General features: G+C 39.9%; 1 protein-coding gene across 2 annotated transcripts in view; it reads left to right on the forward strand.

The window, feature by feature from the left end:
- The window catches only part of NEK9 (NIMA related kinase 9), a 38,800-nt gene that overhangs the window by 20,348 nt on the left and 4,338 nt on the right, over positions 1-14,114 (forward strand). Inside the window, exons 15-21 of one of the 2 annotated variants that reach the window (XM_060134959.1) lie at positions 1,158-1,266; positions 1,775-1,936; positions 5,699-5,869; positions 6,585-6,644; positions 9,036-9,244; positions 10,151-10,312; positions 11,829-12,038. In XM_060134959.1, the coding sequence (XP_059990942.1) occupies positions 1,158-1,266; positions 1,775-1,936; positions 5,699-5,869; positions 6,585-6,644; positions 9,036-9,244; positions 10,151-10,312; positions 11,829-12,038 (1,083 nt within the window). The remainder of the gene's footprint in view (positions 1-1,157; positions 1,267-1,774; positions 1,937-5,698; positions 5,870-6,584; positions 6,645-9,035; positions 9,245-10,150; positions 10,313-11,828; positions 12,039-14,114) is intronic. The other variant, XM_060135045.1, reaches the window with a different exon arrangement.

The following is a 14,114-nucleotide window of genomic DNA, read 5'->3' on the forward strand; positions in this document are numbered from 1 at the left end:
AAGTCAAAACAGTGGTTGCTTCTGGGAAGAGGGGCATAGGTGTTAACAGAAAGAGTAGGAGGGATCCTAGGGTGATGGAAATGGTCCATATCTTGATCTGGATGGTAGTTTTACATTTATATACCTTTAGAAAAATGTATCAAGCTGTACAATATTGTATAGTATGTTATACCTCAATAAATAAATTGATTACAAACAATCAGTGACGGAATTCAAATTCTACCTTATCACTGAAGTAGATACAAGAAAATTAACATTATGAAAAGAAACATTTTTCCATGTATCACCTCTCTAGGGAGTTTTTATGATTACTCTCAAATCACTGATCCTATACAGGCTTATTAAATGTAATTACCATTCCCCTCCTTCAAGAATGTCATAAATTCGCCACTGATATTAAGTACTAGTCCCCTCTTTGTGTTAGTATGATGAGTTTTTGTCATTTTCTAAAGAGTCATATTGAGACAAGTTTGCTGTCTCAATGGAAAAGGTAAGAATTAACTTTTAAGGGCTTCCCTGGTGGCGCAGCGGTTGAGAGTCCGCCTGCCGATGCAGGGGACACGGGTTCGTGCCCTGGTCCGGGAAGATCCCGCATGCCGCGGAGCGGCTGGGTCCGTGAGCCATGGCCATTGAGCCTGCGCGTCCGGAGCCTTTGCTCGGCAATGGGAGAGGCCACAACAGTGAGAGGCCCGCGTACCGCAAAAAAAAACAAACAAAAAAAAGGAACGTTTTTAACAAGTTGAGAATATTGTAGGTAAAATTAGATCACAGTAAACTGATGGGCTGGACAGAGTCTTCAGGATTTTAATTCCTTCCCCTGCTTTTGTTAGGTATGTAGAGTGTATAACCAAGACAAAAGTCAATGATTCTATCCTTATATAGATGCCTTCTGGGATGGAGAGTTCATGTTGTGCATACCCTAATTTAGGAATCATAAAACTTTTGTGGTCAGAAAGTCCTGTCTCATACTAAATTCTTTGATTACATATTGAGCTTATTTCTTCTTTTGTTCTATTGGAGATGAAAAGCTACCTGGCACCTTCTTAATAACATGATTCGCTTGAAAGGCCTTTTGATCACCACGACAACATTTTCAGCCTGTTTCCCCTCCATTTTTTACTTCATGAGTCTTTGCTTTGTGTTCTACCTTGTTTCAGGCATACCACGAAGTCCCCTACACAACCTCCTTTACCTTGGCCAAACAGTTGTCCTTTTATAAGATCCGTACAATTGCCCCAGGCAAGACTCACACTGCTGCTATTGATGGTGAGTTGATGTACGACTGTGTACACAGGCCTTAGTATTTCAGGCTCTTTTTTTCTATCAAGTAGTAGTGCTTCTTAACTATATGTACACATTCTCCTGATTTCCCCCATCATCCAGTATTATCTCATTAACAAATTGGGCATTCAAATAAATGTTTTGTTGGTAATCATTATAAGTATATAATCAATACGTTCCTTAATGAGAATACCACACCTATAATTTCTGGCAACTGCTATTCGTATTTAGCACCATCTATAAGTTTTCTAAGTTAAATAGTACCCATTTTCCACATTTAAAATAAAATATATAATATTGAATCACTTCCTGGGTCTAATTGGTCATAGTTCTAGATGCCCTAGCTGCCCTAGGTCCAGGATTGTGTAGCTAGCTTTATATTTGTATAATACTCTAACAACCAGAAGCTAGTCTATGGGACTCTGCATTGTCTGCATTTTCCCTGTTTCATGACCCATTTGTACCTGGTTATTTATTTTTGCTTCTGTCTCAGAGCGAGGCCGGCTGCTGACCTTTGGCTGCAACAAGTGTGGACAGCTGGGTGTTGGAAATTATAAGAAGCGTCTAGGAATCAACCTGTTAGGGGGCCCCCTAGGTGGAAAGCAAGTGATCAGAGTCTCCTGCGGTGATGAGTTTACCATTGCTGCCACTGATGGTGAGTCTGTACATGTTATTTCAGGCTTTCTGGATGGATGGCTATATTTTAATTTTTGCTTGTAAAAGAGGTGGACTGGTTATTTGTGTAGCTGGATCATATGTTTACTTTTTTCTCTGTGTTAAATTGGTGGCCAATTTTTGTGCCTGTGGAGCTTCATTAACTTTTCATGTGTCCAACATAGTGATTGCTGTAAAAAGGTCAGATTTCTAGAAAATGGCAAATTAGTACTCTTAAATCCCTACTTTTTTTACTTTAACTTTTTTGGTACAATGTTTTAAGAATAATTAAATACTTATATATATATACCTTGCCCAGTACCATGTTGGTTCCAATAAATGTTGGGTGGCTAGAGAGGAGAACAACATAATTTAACCTTGTTCCTTGGTTGGGGTCAGCTGCACTGCAGTGATGTCTTTAGGGACTGCTAAGGCTTGAAGGGCTATATACCAGTGTTTCTCAACTTTCTGAATTGGTCTAATGGAATTTTCTTCTCTCTTTCCTCTCAGCTATTTCTTCTCCTCAGCATCCTGCTCCTATCACTTCTCTTCTTTATCGCAGCTTCTGCTAGCCTTCACTCCCTTTCCTCTTTCTTGTGCTTTCTTTTTTTCTTTTTTCTCTCTTCCTTTATCACCTTCTAAACTCTCTTGATTTTTGTAGCCACTTCTTTCTTGTGACTAGTGAACAACAAAAAAACATATTTCATCTTCTTATCTTTTGACTCATTTTGGCTTTTTTTGTTATTGCTCATGCTCTGGGACATCTTTGTTTTCTTTCAGTCTGTGTCTGTTACTTACACAAGAGAGGTCCAGCAATAGTGTCAGATAAGTGATCTCTTACCATATTTAATTAAGTGAACCAGCCTTCAGAGTAGCACATTAACCTTCCCTGCTTGTCCCAAAACAAGTGGTTTTAGGGAACAGACTGGTTAGTTCAGGTTAGATAAATGGAAATGGTACCTAGAAAGACAGAATCAGGATGTCACTGAGGATTAAAAATAGTATAGCAAGTTCAGTAGCACTTTCTGACAGGTCCTCAGAGAGGTAATGTTTCTTCAGTATCTGTGTACTTCTCAAGTTAAACTTCAGAATGACGAGTATAGAATTAGACTCTGTGTCTGGGCATATTACCTGTTGATAAATGTTCCTCTACTCCTTTAAACTGTACTTGATCACCTCATTCACATAGCAGACATAAACTGAGTGCCTGCTATGCTCCAGGTCCTCCTTTAGGCTCTGGGACTATAGAAGTGAGTCTCAGTAAAAATAGAACCATTGTATGATCCAGCAATTCTACTCCTGGGCATATATTCGAAGAAAAGGAAAACAGTAATTCGAAAAGATACATGCACCCCAGTATTCATAGCAGCACTATTTACAATAGCCAAGACATGGAAGCAACCTAAGTGTCCATCAACAGATGACTGGATAAAGAAGATGTGGTACATATATACAGTAAATGGGATATTACCCAGCCATTAAAAAGAATGAAATTCTGCTATTTGCAACAATGTGTATGGACCTAGAGGGTATTATGTTTAGTGAAATAAGTCAGAGGATGGCAAATACTCTATGTTATCACTTATATGTGGAATCTAAAAAATAAAACAAATGGATGAGAATGACAAAACAAAAACAGACTTACAGAGAGAGTGAGAACAAACTAGTAGTTACCAGTGGGGAAGGAGAAGTGGGGAGGGGCAAGATAGGGATATGGGGTTAAAAGATACAAACTACTATGTATACCATAAATAAGCACCAAGAATATATTGAACAGCACAGGAAAATATAGCCATTATTTTATAATAACTTGAAATGGAATATAATCTATAAAAATATTGAATCACTATGTTGTATACCTAAACTAATATAATATTATAAATCAACTATACTTCAATTAAAAAAAAAAGTGACGGGGCTTCCCTGGTGGCACAGTGGTTGAGAGTCCGCCTGCCAATGCAGGGGACACGGGTTCGTGCCCCAGTCTGGGAGGATCCCACATGCCGCGGAGCGGCTAGGCCCGTGAGCCATGGCCGCTGAGCCTGCGCGTCCGGAGCCTGTGCTCCGCAACAGGAGAGGCCACAGCAGTAAGAGGCCCGCGTACGGCAAAAAAAAAAAAAAAAGTTTCAGAAAGCCCCTGTCCTCAGGGAACTCACAGTCTAGTAGGGTAGGGGAGACATACATATAGACAGATTAGTGCAGTCAGGTAGGTTCAGTGCCATGATTGTAGTATCCAAGTCTAAAGCCTGGAGTGTCCAGGGCACAATCCTCTCCCTTTTTTTTTTTTTTAATATTTATTTATTCATTTATTTGGTTGCACCAGGTCTTAGTTGTGGCAGGTGGGCTCCTTAGTTGCAGTTCCCGGGCTCCTTGGTTGCAGCATGTGAACTCTTAGTTGTGGCATGCATGTGGGATCTAGTTCCCTGACCAGGGATAAAACCCGGGCCCCCTGCATTCGGAGCACAGAGTCTTATCCACTGTGCCACCAGGGAAGTCCCTCTCCCTTTATTATCTAATTGAGCTTATTACCTTAAATCTTCCCTGTGCACTGATAGCTTTAATTACTGTACCTGACTTCTAGACTCACTGATTCAACAGTCCCTTGATTTGGATGTCTAAAGATAAAGTGGCTTTATAGCCCGGTCTTCCCAGGTTGGTCCTGATTCATGCCTACTGTCCGGGCTTAATCATTAATAGCACCCCCTTTTCATTAAAAAATGCCCTGATTTGGATAAGAGGTAATGGGCATCTCAAACAAACTTACTGTATTCAAAATCAAATTTCCGATCTTCTTTTCAAACCTGTTCCTCCTGTAGCCTTCCTGTTTCAGAAAATGGCACCTCTATCCTACACCCCACGTCCCATCCATTCACAAATTCTATAGATTATCCTCAGAATATATCCAACCACTTTTTACCATCTTCACTATTACAACTGATCTCCCTGCTTCCATCCTTGGGCCCCTGCAGTCAGTTCTCCTCATGGTAGCCTAGGGGATCCTTTTAAATACCTACTGTTCAGAATCTCTACTAGTTTCCTATCTCAAACAGTAAAAACCAAAGTCATTGGAATGGCCTGCATGACCCAGACTCCAGTCACCTCCTGACCTCTTCTATGGCCACCGTCCCCTCCTTTACTTTGCTCCAGCTGCAGAGGACTTCTGTGTTGTGTTTGTGATACATACTTTGCACTTTGCTATTCCCTCTGCCTGGAAAGCTCTTCCCCTAGATATCCACCTGGTTCTCTCCCACTTCAGTCAGGTCTCTGCTCAAGTATCAACAAGTACTTCTCTGACTACCCTGTCTAAAGTAATGATACCCTACTATTATTGTTTATTTCCAGTTTTCTTTATTGTTTATCTTCCTTCTTAGCACTTAATGCTACCTGAAGTAATTTATTTATCAGTCTCTTCCCACTAGAATGTCAGTTCCACAAGGGCAGCAACTTTGTTTTGTTCTCTGCTCTCTTCCTAGCACCTCAAGCAGTGCCTGTCATGAAGTAGATGCCCAATAATTATTTGAATGAATGACCAAAAATGTTGAATGAGTGAATGAATGGATGGCAGTATGTAGGAGCGGTGGTCATTTTTACCTGGGTGGCATCAGGAGTTGTTTAGGCTTTATATAGGGGAATAAATAGCTTTCCCTTGTTTTGTACATGGTGGAAAATCTTTTTAGCTCTAGGGCATAAAGATGGGGAACCCAAAAGAGTTGGGAAGCCAGTGTTCTGTTCAATTGTCTGCTGTTTAATTTTTTTTGTCTAGATAATCACATTTTTGCCTGGGGCAATGGTGGTAATGGTCGCCTGGCAATGACCCCCACAGAGAGACCGCATGGCTCTGATATCTGCACTTCATGGCCTCGGCCTATCTTTGGATCTCTGCATCACGTCCCAGACTTATCTTGCCGAGGCTGGCACACCATTCTCATTGTTGGTAAGGGTTCCATATGTGTTGGTTAGGATGGCTTTGACAGAGGATAGACCCACACCTAAGTTACTAATGGTCACATTCTGGCAAACAGAAGTGTCCTGAAGAAAAGAAGCTACTCGTGTAAGTCTTAATAATTGTCAGTGATACCATATCTAGTGGTAGGAATAGAACATTGTTTGCTGTCTTATGATAACATAAGGGCTCTGACCCCCTCGCGGTAGAATTTACTTCTAGTAGTCCACTAATTAGTTTATCTGTGCTCATGCTTTTGTGAGAAACATACAGTACACCTTTAAAAAGAAACTAAATCATAACTGCCTCCTGCATAAAGATTCCTTTGTTATGAACAAATTATAAAGGTCTGTGTGAAGGTTTACAAGTTCATTCTTTAGGTCAGTGGTTCACAACCTTGGCTGCGCGTTAGAATCCCTTGAGGAGTTTTTAGAAATCCCATTGTCCTGACCAATTAAATCAGAACCTCTGGGGTGGGACCTAGGCATTGCTACTTTCTAAAGCTTCCCAGGTGATTCCAAAGAATAGTTAAGGTGGAGAATTGCTACATAGTTGAATATAGAGTAGCTATTGGTGCTTGGCTTATAATATTTTTATCTGGTATGAGAGATAGCAGTTATCTCCTAGATTAACTCCCTATCCTAGGCTGTCACTTTTCCTGTCTCTGGCTGTAAACAATGCTTACCTACTGAATATTTTTCCTCAGAGAAAGTATTGAATTCTAAGACCATCCGTTCGAATAGCAGTGGTTTATCCATCGGAACTGGTAAGTAGCAGCATCTCAGGTACCAGTGGTTTTCTGAGGTGTGAGTCTTTGGGTTGAATTCCATGCAGTCTCCCAAAAAAGGAAATAGGAAATATCTCTGGGAAATGAGGAATACAGTGATCAAGAGGGAAGGTCATAGTTTGGTAGATTTCACAATAAGTTATGACTTCTACATTGCGGTCAGAGGGAGAGTACATCTTTGCCACCACACATGTGGGAGTAATTACGTGGCTTGCCCAACATTGTATTGTGACTTACGTACTGTTCCTTTCCTTTCAATGCTAGGGGCTATGGGTTCTGTCTACCCTTTACTTCCATAGTGTTCCCAGGGGTATTCCAGTCTATAGAAGTAGTCCTTCAGAATAAGCCCTTAGAATTAAAAGTTGGCTGAACTTTCAATGTAGTTGGGAAAATCAGCCCAAACCTCTCTAATACTTTTCCTTTGGCTGCTTTCTTCATGGTTCTCTTATCTGGGGCCATGCTAGGAAATTGAATCTGTGTTCCTTCTGGTTTTCCATTTGCTAGGGTACCTGTAGTCTTTGATGTCTCAGAACTGGATTCTGATGTTTTGTGCAATCAAAACAGATGAAGACCCAGAATGAAAGCAGACTAATCCTCCAAAAAGACAGTTGAAAATCTGATCTAGACTTGTTGAGCTCTAGTTTACACAAACACACATCATACCTTTTATTAGTTTCCTTTAGTAATCCATTGCTCAGTATCTGTTTGTGCATATTAATATCTGTCACAAATGATAAAATACCTTTTTGCTAAGCACAGCTGTTATATTACAGCTCTGTTTTACTAGAACAGTATTTAAAGGAAAAACTTAAGATTAAAAGCACATGTCCATTGTCTGGAAAATATAAACTCTGTAAGGGCAACGATTTTTGTCTTTTTTATTCAATAATTTTATCCACATTGCCTAGAAGAATGCCTGGCAAATGGTAAATGCTCAGTAAATATTTGTTGGTTGACTATGTTATAACCATCCAATGGAATATTATATGTGTTAAAATGAACAACATCTACAAATATTTCCATAATGTGAAATGTAAAAAGCAAGTTGCAGCAGACTACATGCCTTTTTATAAAGTTCAAAAACAAGCAAAATAGATAATATATTGCTTAAGGATACCTAAGTATGTGATAAAGTTTTTTTTTTTGCAAGAAGAAATGAAAAATACAAAATTAATCAGAGTAGTTATATATAGGTAGGAGGCCAGAGAAGGAAGGAATTCACAAGGCAGATGGAGCAAAACAGGTATTATTCTTGTTCAGCCCTGTCCCATAGCTCCTTCTGCGATAATGGAAATGTTCTGTGTCTGTGCTGTCCAGTGTAATAGCCACCAGCCACATGTGGCTGTTGAGCAGTTGAAAGTGGCTCTTGCGACTGAGGAACTGAATTCTTCATTCTGTTTAAATTTAAATAACCATATTTGGCTAATGGCTACCGTATTGGAAACTAATTGTACTTTCATGTAGTAGATGCATGTATGGTTATTTTGTTAGGCATCAAAACTTACACATATGTTAAAAATAGTCTTAATGTGTATGTCAAATGTAACATAATTTTTAAAAGCCATTTAAAACAAAAAAGCAAGCTTAAGAGGTTATTTTGGCATCTACAGTTCTGCGGCTTTGGTAGGATCACAGTGTGGCATAGTCAGTCCTCAAGCCAGGTTAGCTGGTGATCGTAAATAAGCTTTTACATTTAACTTTAGAATATACCATGCAATTTTTTTTTCTTTTAGCTTTGGCAAATTACTTTCTTAGTTATATTTTTCTTTGGCTCATATTAAAGCTCAGTGTCATTTCCTGACTGTACATCAGCTCATCTTCATTAAATGTAACTTGGAATATGCTGCATGATATTTAAAGAACCAGCCATCATATTTTTAAAATTCTTACGAATAGTCATTAAAGAATTTAATGAACTTAATGGTTGAGGACTTCTCCATTCAGGTGTTTCCCCAGAAAGGGAGTTAATGGTGAGTTTATCTGGCAACTTTAAGAGGTGTTTGGCTCAAATGTGAAAAAGCTTTGTATATAAGGTGAACCTCTTATGAAGGATGCTGGAGTCTGGGTATATCTGTTAAGGCATGGATGCTGTGGTTGGGGTGAGTATTCAGTAATGCGGTAGAACATTGATAATCTGCTGTGGACATAAGGATAAGCAAGTTTGGAAAGTAGAAGTGAATATTGCTATAAAGATACTGATACACAATACCTTGTATAAAAACTAAAAATTTAGTCCCAAGTATCTGATTTACACTGTTGCTGTTCTGCTTCACGCAACTCTAGGAACCTCTCCGGGGGTCGGTGGGGCTATTAGATGGTAAATCTTGCTGCATAGCAAAGCTTTCTATTTCTGTGCTGTGTATCTGTCAGTGGTTCAGAGCTCTAGCCCAGGAGGTGGCAGCGGTGGCGGTAGGGGAGAAGAGGAGGACAGTCAGCAGGAATCTGAAACTCCTGATCCAAGTGGAGGCTTCCGAGGAACAATGGAAGCAGACCGAGGAATGGAAGGTTTAGTCAGTCCCACGGAGGCCGTGAGGATCAGTAGTGGGGCCAGCAGCTCCTGTCCTGGCTGGCTTCGAAAGGTAATTCCTTTGGTAGACGTACCTCTGTAGGGACTAGAAAGGATCTGTTTCCCATGTCCTATCCAAGCGTTTTGCAGCAGGCATCTAGGTTTCTGATTTCTACCTGAACCGAAATCACCAAATCTCTAATCCTTTTTCTTCCTGACAAGAAAAGGTATAAGATGTGCTCATACCTGTATTACTTAAATGAATGGAAATTAATGCAGCCTTCCTTGAAGGCAGTTTTTGTAATGCATGCATGCAAAGGTTAAGCTTCTAGATTTTGTACTGTGGTTCGTAGAAGTAGAATATTGGGGCAATTGGAATGCCTTATGGTAGAGAAATGCTTAACAGTGGTTATCTATGAGTGATGGAATTACTGGTGATTTTTATCATCTCCCTTTGCCCATCTGTATTTTCACATTTTCTACAGTCAACATTTATAGTTAGAGAAATTTTAAATTTTGTACCCACCCCCAACCAAAGAGAGAGCGTGTAGATTTAAAGCTCCCTGTATAATAAGATTAAACTTGATAGCTACATAGGAATATGAATGGAGGAAGCAGCACACAGTTCTATCTAAAGCTTTAGGTCAGCCTTTAGCAACCTGGCAGTTGGCCTCACTGCCATTACCTAAGAGCTTCCCAACTTACTGAATAGCCTGTGTAGACTGAGTGTGTTAGAGAAACATGTCAGACACTCCAAAATGTTCTTGGATTTGAGTTTGAATTTGCTTCACTGTTCACTCCTCAGAGGAAGGAATGGCAGGATGTTGACAGGTAGGGCGAGCTATGTTGTAACCACAACTGTCCTGCTCCACTAGAGGGTGCTGATGTCACGACAGAGTGAAAGCTATAGCAAGAAGGGAATTTGGTCGAAAGTAAATGGCTCAAACAGAACTGATGAGATTCTTTCTTTTATACATAGGAGCTGGAAAATGCAGAATTCATCCCTATGCCTGACAGCCCATCCCCCCTAAGTGCAGCTTTTTCAGAATCTGAGAAAGATACTCTGCCCTACGAAGAGCTACAAGGACTCAAGGTGGGCTCTGAAGCTCCTTTGGAACACAAGCCCCCAGAAGGAGTCTGGGTAACTGAGCTTTTGCCTTTAAATCACAACTAGGTAAACAGTGGCTGTAAGCTCTGCCCACTTCTCCTGGCATCACTGTCTTCCCCTCTAGCTTCATTGGTTTCCCAGCTGCCCAGCATCAACTCATACTGTCTGTTCAGTAGTGCTTAAAGCCTGTATGCAAGGCGAAACTGATTTCTGTGGAAAAGTATCTACCTTTTCACATTTCTGACAGGCCCCCATCTTTCTATACCAGATGATTGTCTTTCTTTCCTCTCTGCCTTAGAAGTACCAAAACTGAAATTCCAAAATTCAAATCCAACTTTTCATGACACTGCTAGGGTAGGTTGGAGGTTCTAAATGTAAGTAAGAAATAATACTTGTAGTCTACTGGGGGAGCAATGCATGTATACCTAACTTTGGTAGAAATCAAATTGTGGTAAATATCTCAACAAAACTGTAAACCAGGGATCATCAAACTTTTTCTAAAGGGCTACATAGTAATTATTTTAGGCTATGTGGACCATACAGTCTCTTGCAACCATTCAATACTGATATCATAACACAGAAGCAGCCAAAAATAATGCATAATGAATGGGCATGCTTATGTTCCAATAAAACTTTATTTATAAAAACAAGCAGTAGGCTGGATTTGGCCCATGGGCTATCATTTGTTGACCCTTCCTATAAACAAAGTACAGTAGAAGAAGGGAGAAAAATCCAGGCTAGGATAATTGAAAAACTTCCCAGAAGAGGAAATAAAGCCTTTGAAACTTCAAGGTAAACATTTTAATTCCTCTGTCAGTTAGCTGTCTTGAATTGTTTTGGTGATCCTATTTACTGAACACCTCTTAAATCTCTTCTAAAGTGTGATCCACTACATTTCATGAATATTGACCCTTTGAATCATGGTACCCTCACTGTGATCAGAAAGACTTGTTCCATCTGGGAAGATCCCACATGCCGTGGAGCACATAGAGTAGAGTGTGCCACAACTACTGAGCCTGCGCTCTAGAGCCCACAAGCCACAACTGCTGAGCCTGTGTGCCACAACTACTGAAGCCCGCACGTCTAGAGCCCATGCTCCGCAACAAGAGAAGCCACCGCAATGAGAAGCCCACGCACCACAACGAAGGGTAGCCCCTGCTTGCCACAACTAGAGAAAGCTGGCATGCAAAAAAAAAAAAAAAAGAAAAAAACTTGTTCCAAACCAAATTGTGCATTCTCTCACTTCAGCATTTTAAATAGGAAGATATCAATGACTTTAAAATTTTTCACAAAGTTCTCCAAAATAGATGATTATTCTTTTACCTTACCATAATGCAGACTGAGGCACTGAGAGTTCTCTTGCTCTGTTATGAGCCAGGTTCTATTGTAATCCCAGCAGTTTTCAGTTTCTCTTCCATTTACTTCGTGTATATGTGTTTTATATTGTTACTTTAAAAGTAAAATCTGGTAGCACTTAGAGGACATTTGGATTGGGGAGCTGTAGCATCCGGGCAGAACCTCCTATGACCCTTTTCTCCTGTCTCTCTAGCCACCTCGGCTGAATCCCGCAGGAACATGCGCTGGGAAGGGAACACCCTTGACTCCTACCTGTGCATGCAGCACTCTGCAGGTGGAGGTTGAGAGATTGCAGGGTCTGGTGTTGAAGTGTCTGGCTGAACAACAGAAGTTACAGCAAGAAAACCTTCAGATTTTTACGCAGCTACAGAAGCTGAACAAGAAATTAGAAGGAGGGCAGCAGGTGAGAGCATTAAAAGGATAATTGAATTTCTAATTCTGTTTTGAAGAATCACAGAAACAAAACACCAGTGCCTGAAATAGGCTTACTTCTTTGCAAGTACTTACCTTTTGATGATGTAATGTTTGTAATTAATCCCAGATGCTTGGTCCTTCTTCAGGCACCTGGATTGAATCATTTCATCACCTAACTTCCATTGTATATTTGTTACCTTTGCTTTTTCTTCTACTTATTATGAAAAACTTTAAACATTACAGTTCAGTGGACACCCATACATCCACCATCTAGGTTCAACCGTTGTTAACATGTTGCTGTAATTATTTCAAATGTGTTTGTGTCTGTGTATGTTTAAAATATGTGTAGGTATTTATCTGTGTATTTGAAGTATGAGTGTGTGTATGTGCATGTATATTTTTTCCTTTTTCTTTTTTTGCTAAACCATTTTCAAGTAAATTATGAAAGTCATGACATAGCCTCCCTAAATACTTTATTACACATATCTAAAAATAAAGACGTCATTCTTCTGGAGAACCACAGTACTGTTATCACACTTAACAAAAATAACACTAGTATTCTCAGTTCTCATCTAGTACCCAGTTGATACTCAGATTTTCCCAGTTTTCCCATAAAAATGTCCTTTATAACTGTTTTTATTAGACCAGAAGCCAGTCAAGAACCCCCTTTTACACTATTATGTTTCTCATTTCTTTTAATCTAGAACAATTCCATCACCACTTCTACCCCCCTTTTTTTTTTAACATTTTTAAATTGTTTTATTCAGTGATCCATACTTCCCTCACTGATTTGAAAGATCACATTTAATATATTGTAAATATCCAAATACACACGGGTTCATTTTTAGGCTCTCTTTTCTGTTGCCTTGAGCTATTTAATTAGTCCTATTTAAAATACTAGAGTTTTGAATGTCTTGATTCCCAGTAAGGAAAGTCCTGTGCTCCTTTTTGTTCTTTTCTGGGGTTACATTGGCTATTTTTGCACATTGCTTCTTCTGTATGAATCTTAGAATTCCTCAAAAGTGAAGTTTCTCAAAACTCCCTTTGGTATTTATATTGGAATTTATTAGATTTGCTTTGAATTATATCTTTGAGTAGAGTTGACTTGTCTGTAATGCTGAGTCTTCCCAGCCTTGAATAGTTATTTATTCAAGTCTTCCTTTATGTTCTTACATAAAGTTTTATCATTTCTTAGAAGTCTTGTGCGATTATTTTTGTTGTCATCTACCCCTGTTTTTTAAAAAAATTCCCATGGCATTGGTTTGTTGAAGAAACAGGGTCAGTTGTTTAAGAGAATATCCTACATTCTGGATTTGCCTTATTTTCCTGAGACATTGCTTATCTTATTCTTTTGTCACCCTGTCATTTCTGTAAACTGGAAGTTAGACTTAAGGCTTGATTAGGTTCAAGTTAAAACATTTTTGGTAAAAATACTTCACCGGTGATGCTGCTTGCGTCGTTTTTTTGTTGGTTTTTTTTTGCGGTTCGCAGGCCTCTCACTGTTGTGGCCTCTCCTTTTGTGGATCACAGGCTCTGGACGCGCAGGCTCAGCGGCCATGGCTCACGGGCCTAGCCACTCCGTGGCATGTGGGATCTTCCCAGACTGGGGCACGAACCCGTATCCCCTGCATCGGCAGGCAGACTCTCAACCACTGCGCCACCAGGGAAGCCCTTGAGTCGTTCTTAAAGGGCCATAGTATTGCTCTATATAGAGTGAACTAGGTTAGGGAAACACTGTCAACCTTGGCTTTGCCATTTACCAGGTTTATGTGTTTGGACAAATTACTTTGTTTCTCTGAGCCCTGGTTCTCACCTGAAAGAAGAAAATAGTTGTTGTATGGTTGTTTTGAGAATTAGATGAAATAATGTCTATGAACGTACTTTGGAAAGTAATATACACACTTGAAGTAAGCATGGAGTGATTGGCAGCTGTAGGAGGGAGGAGGATTGTTTTGCCTAGGGCTGTTTGAGTTTTAAAACTGAAGAGTTCTGCATCCCAGAAAATCCTGCGGTCCTGGGCAAACCACGACACTTGGTCACCCTACCTGCAACAAATGTACAGGTG

This window comes from Lagenorhynchus albirostris, chromosome 1, assembly GCF_949774975.1.
Source record: "Lagenorhynchus albirostris chromosome 1, mLagAlb1.1, whole genome shotgun sequence".
Lineage (NCBI taxonomy): Eukaryota > Metazoa > Chordata > Mammalia > Artiodactyla > Delphinidae > Lagenorhynchus > Lagenorhynchus albirostris.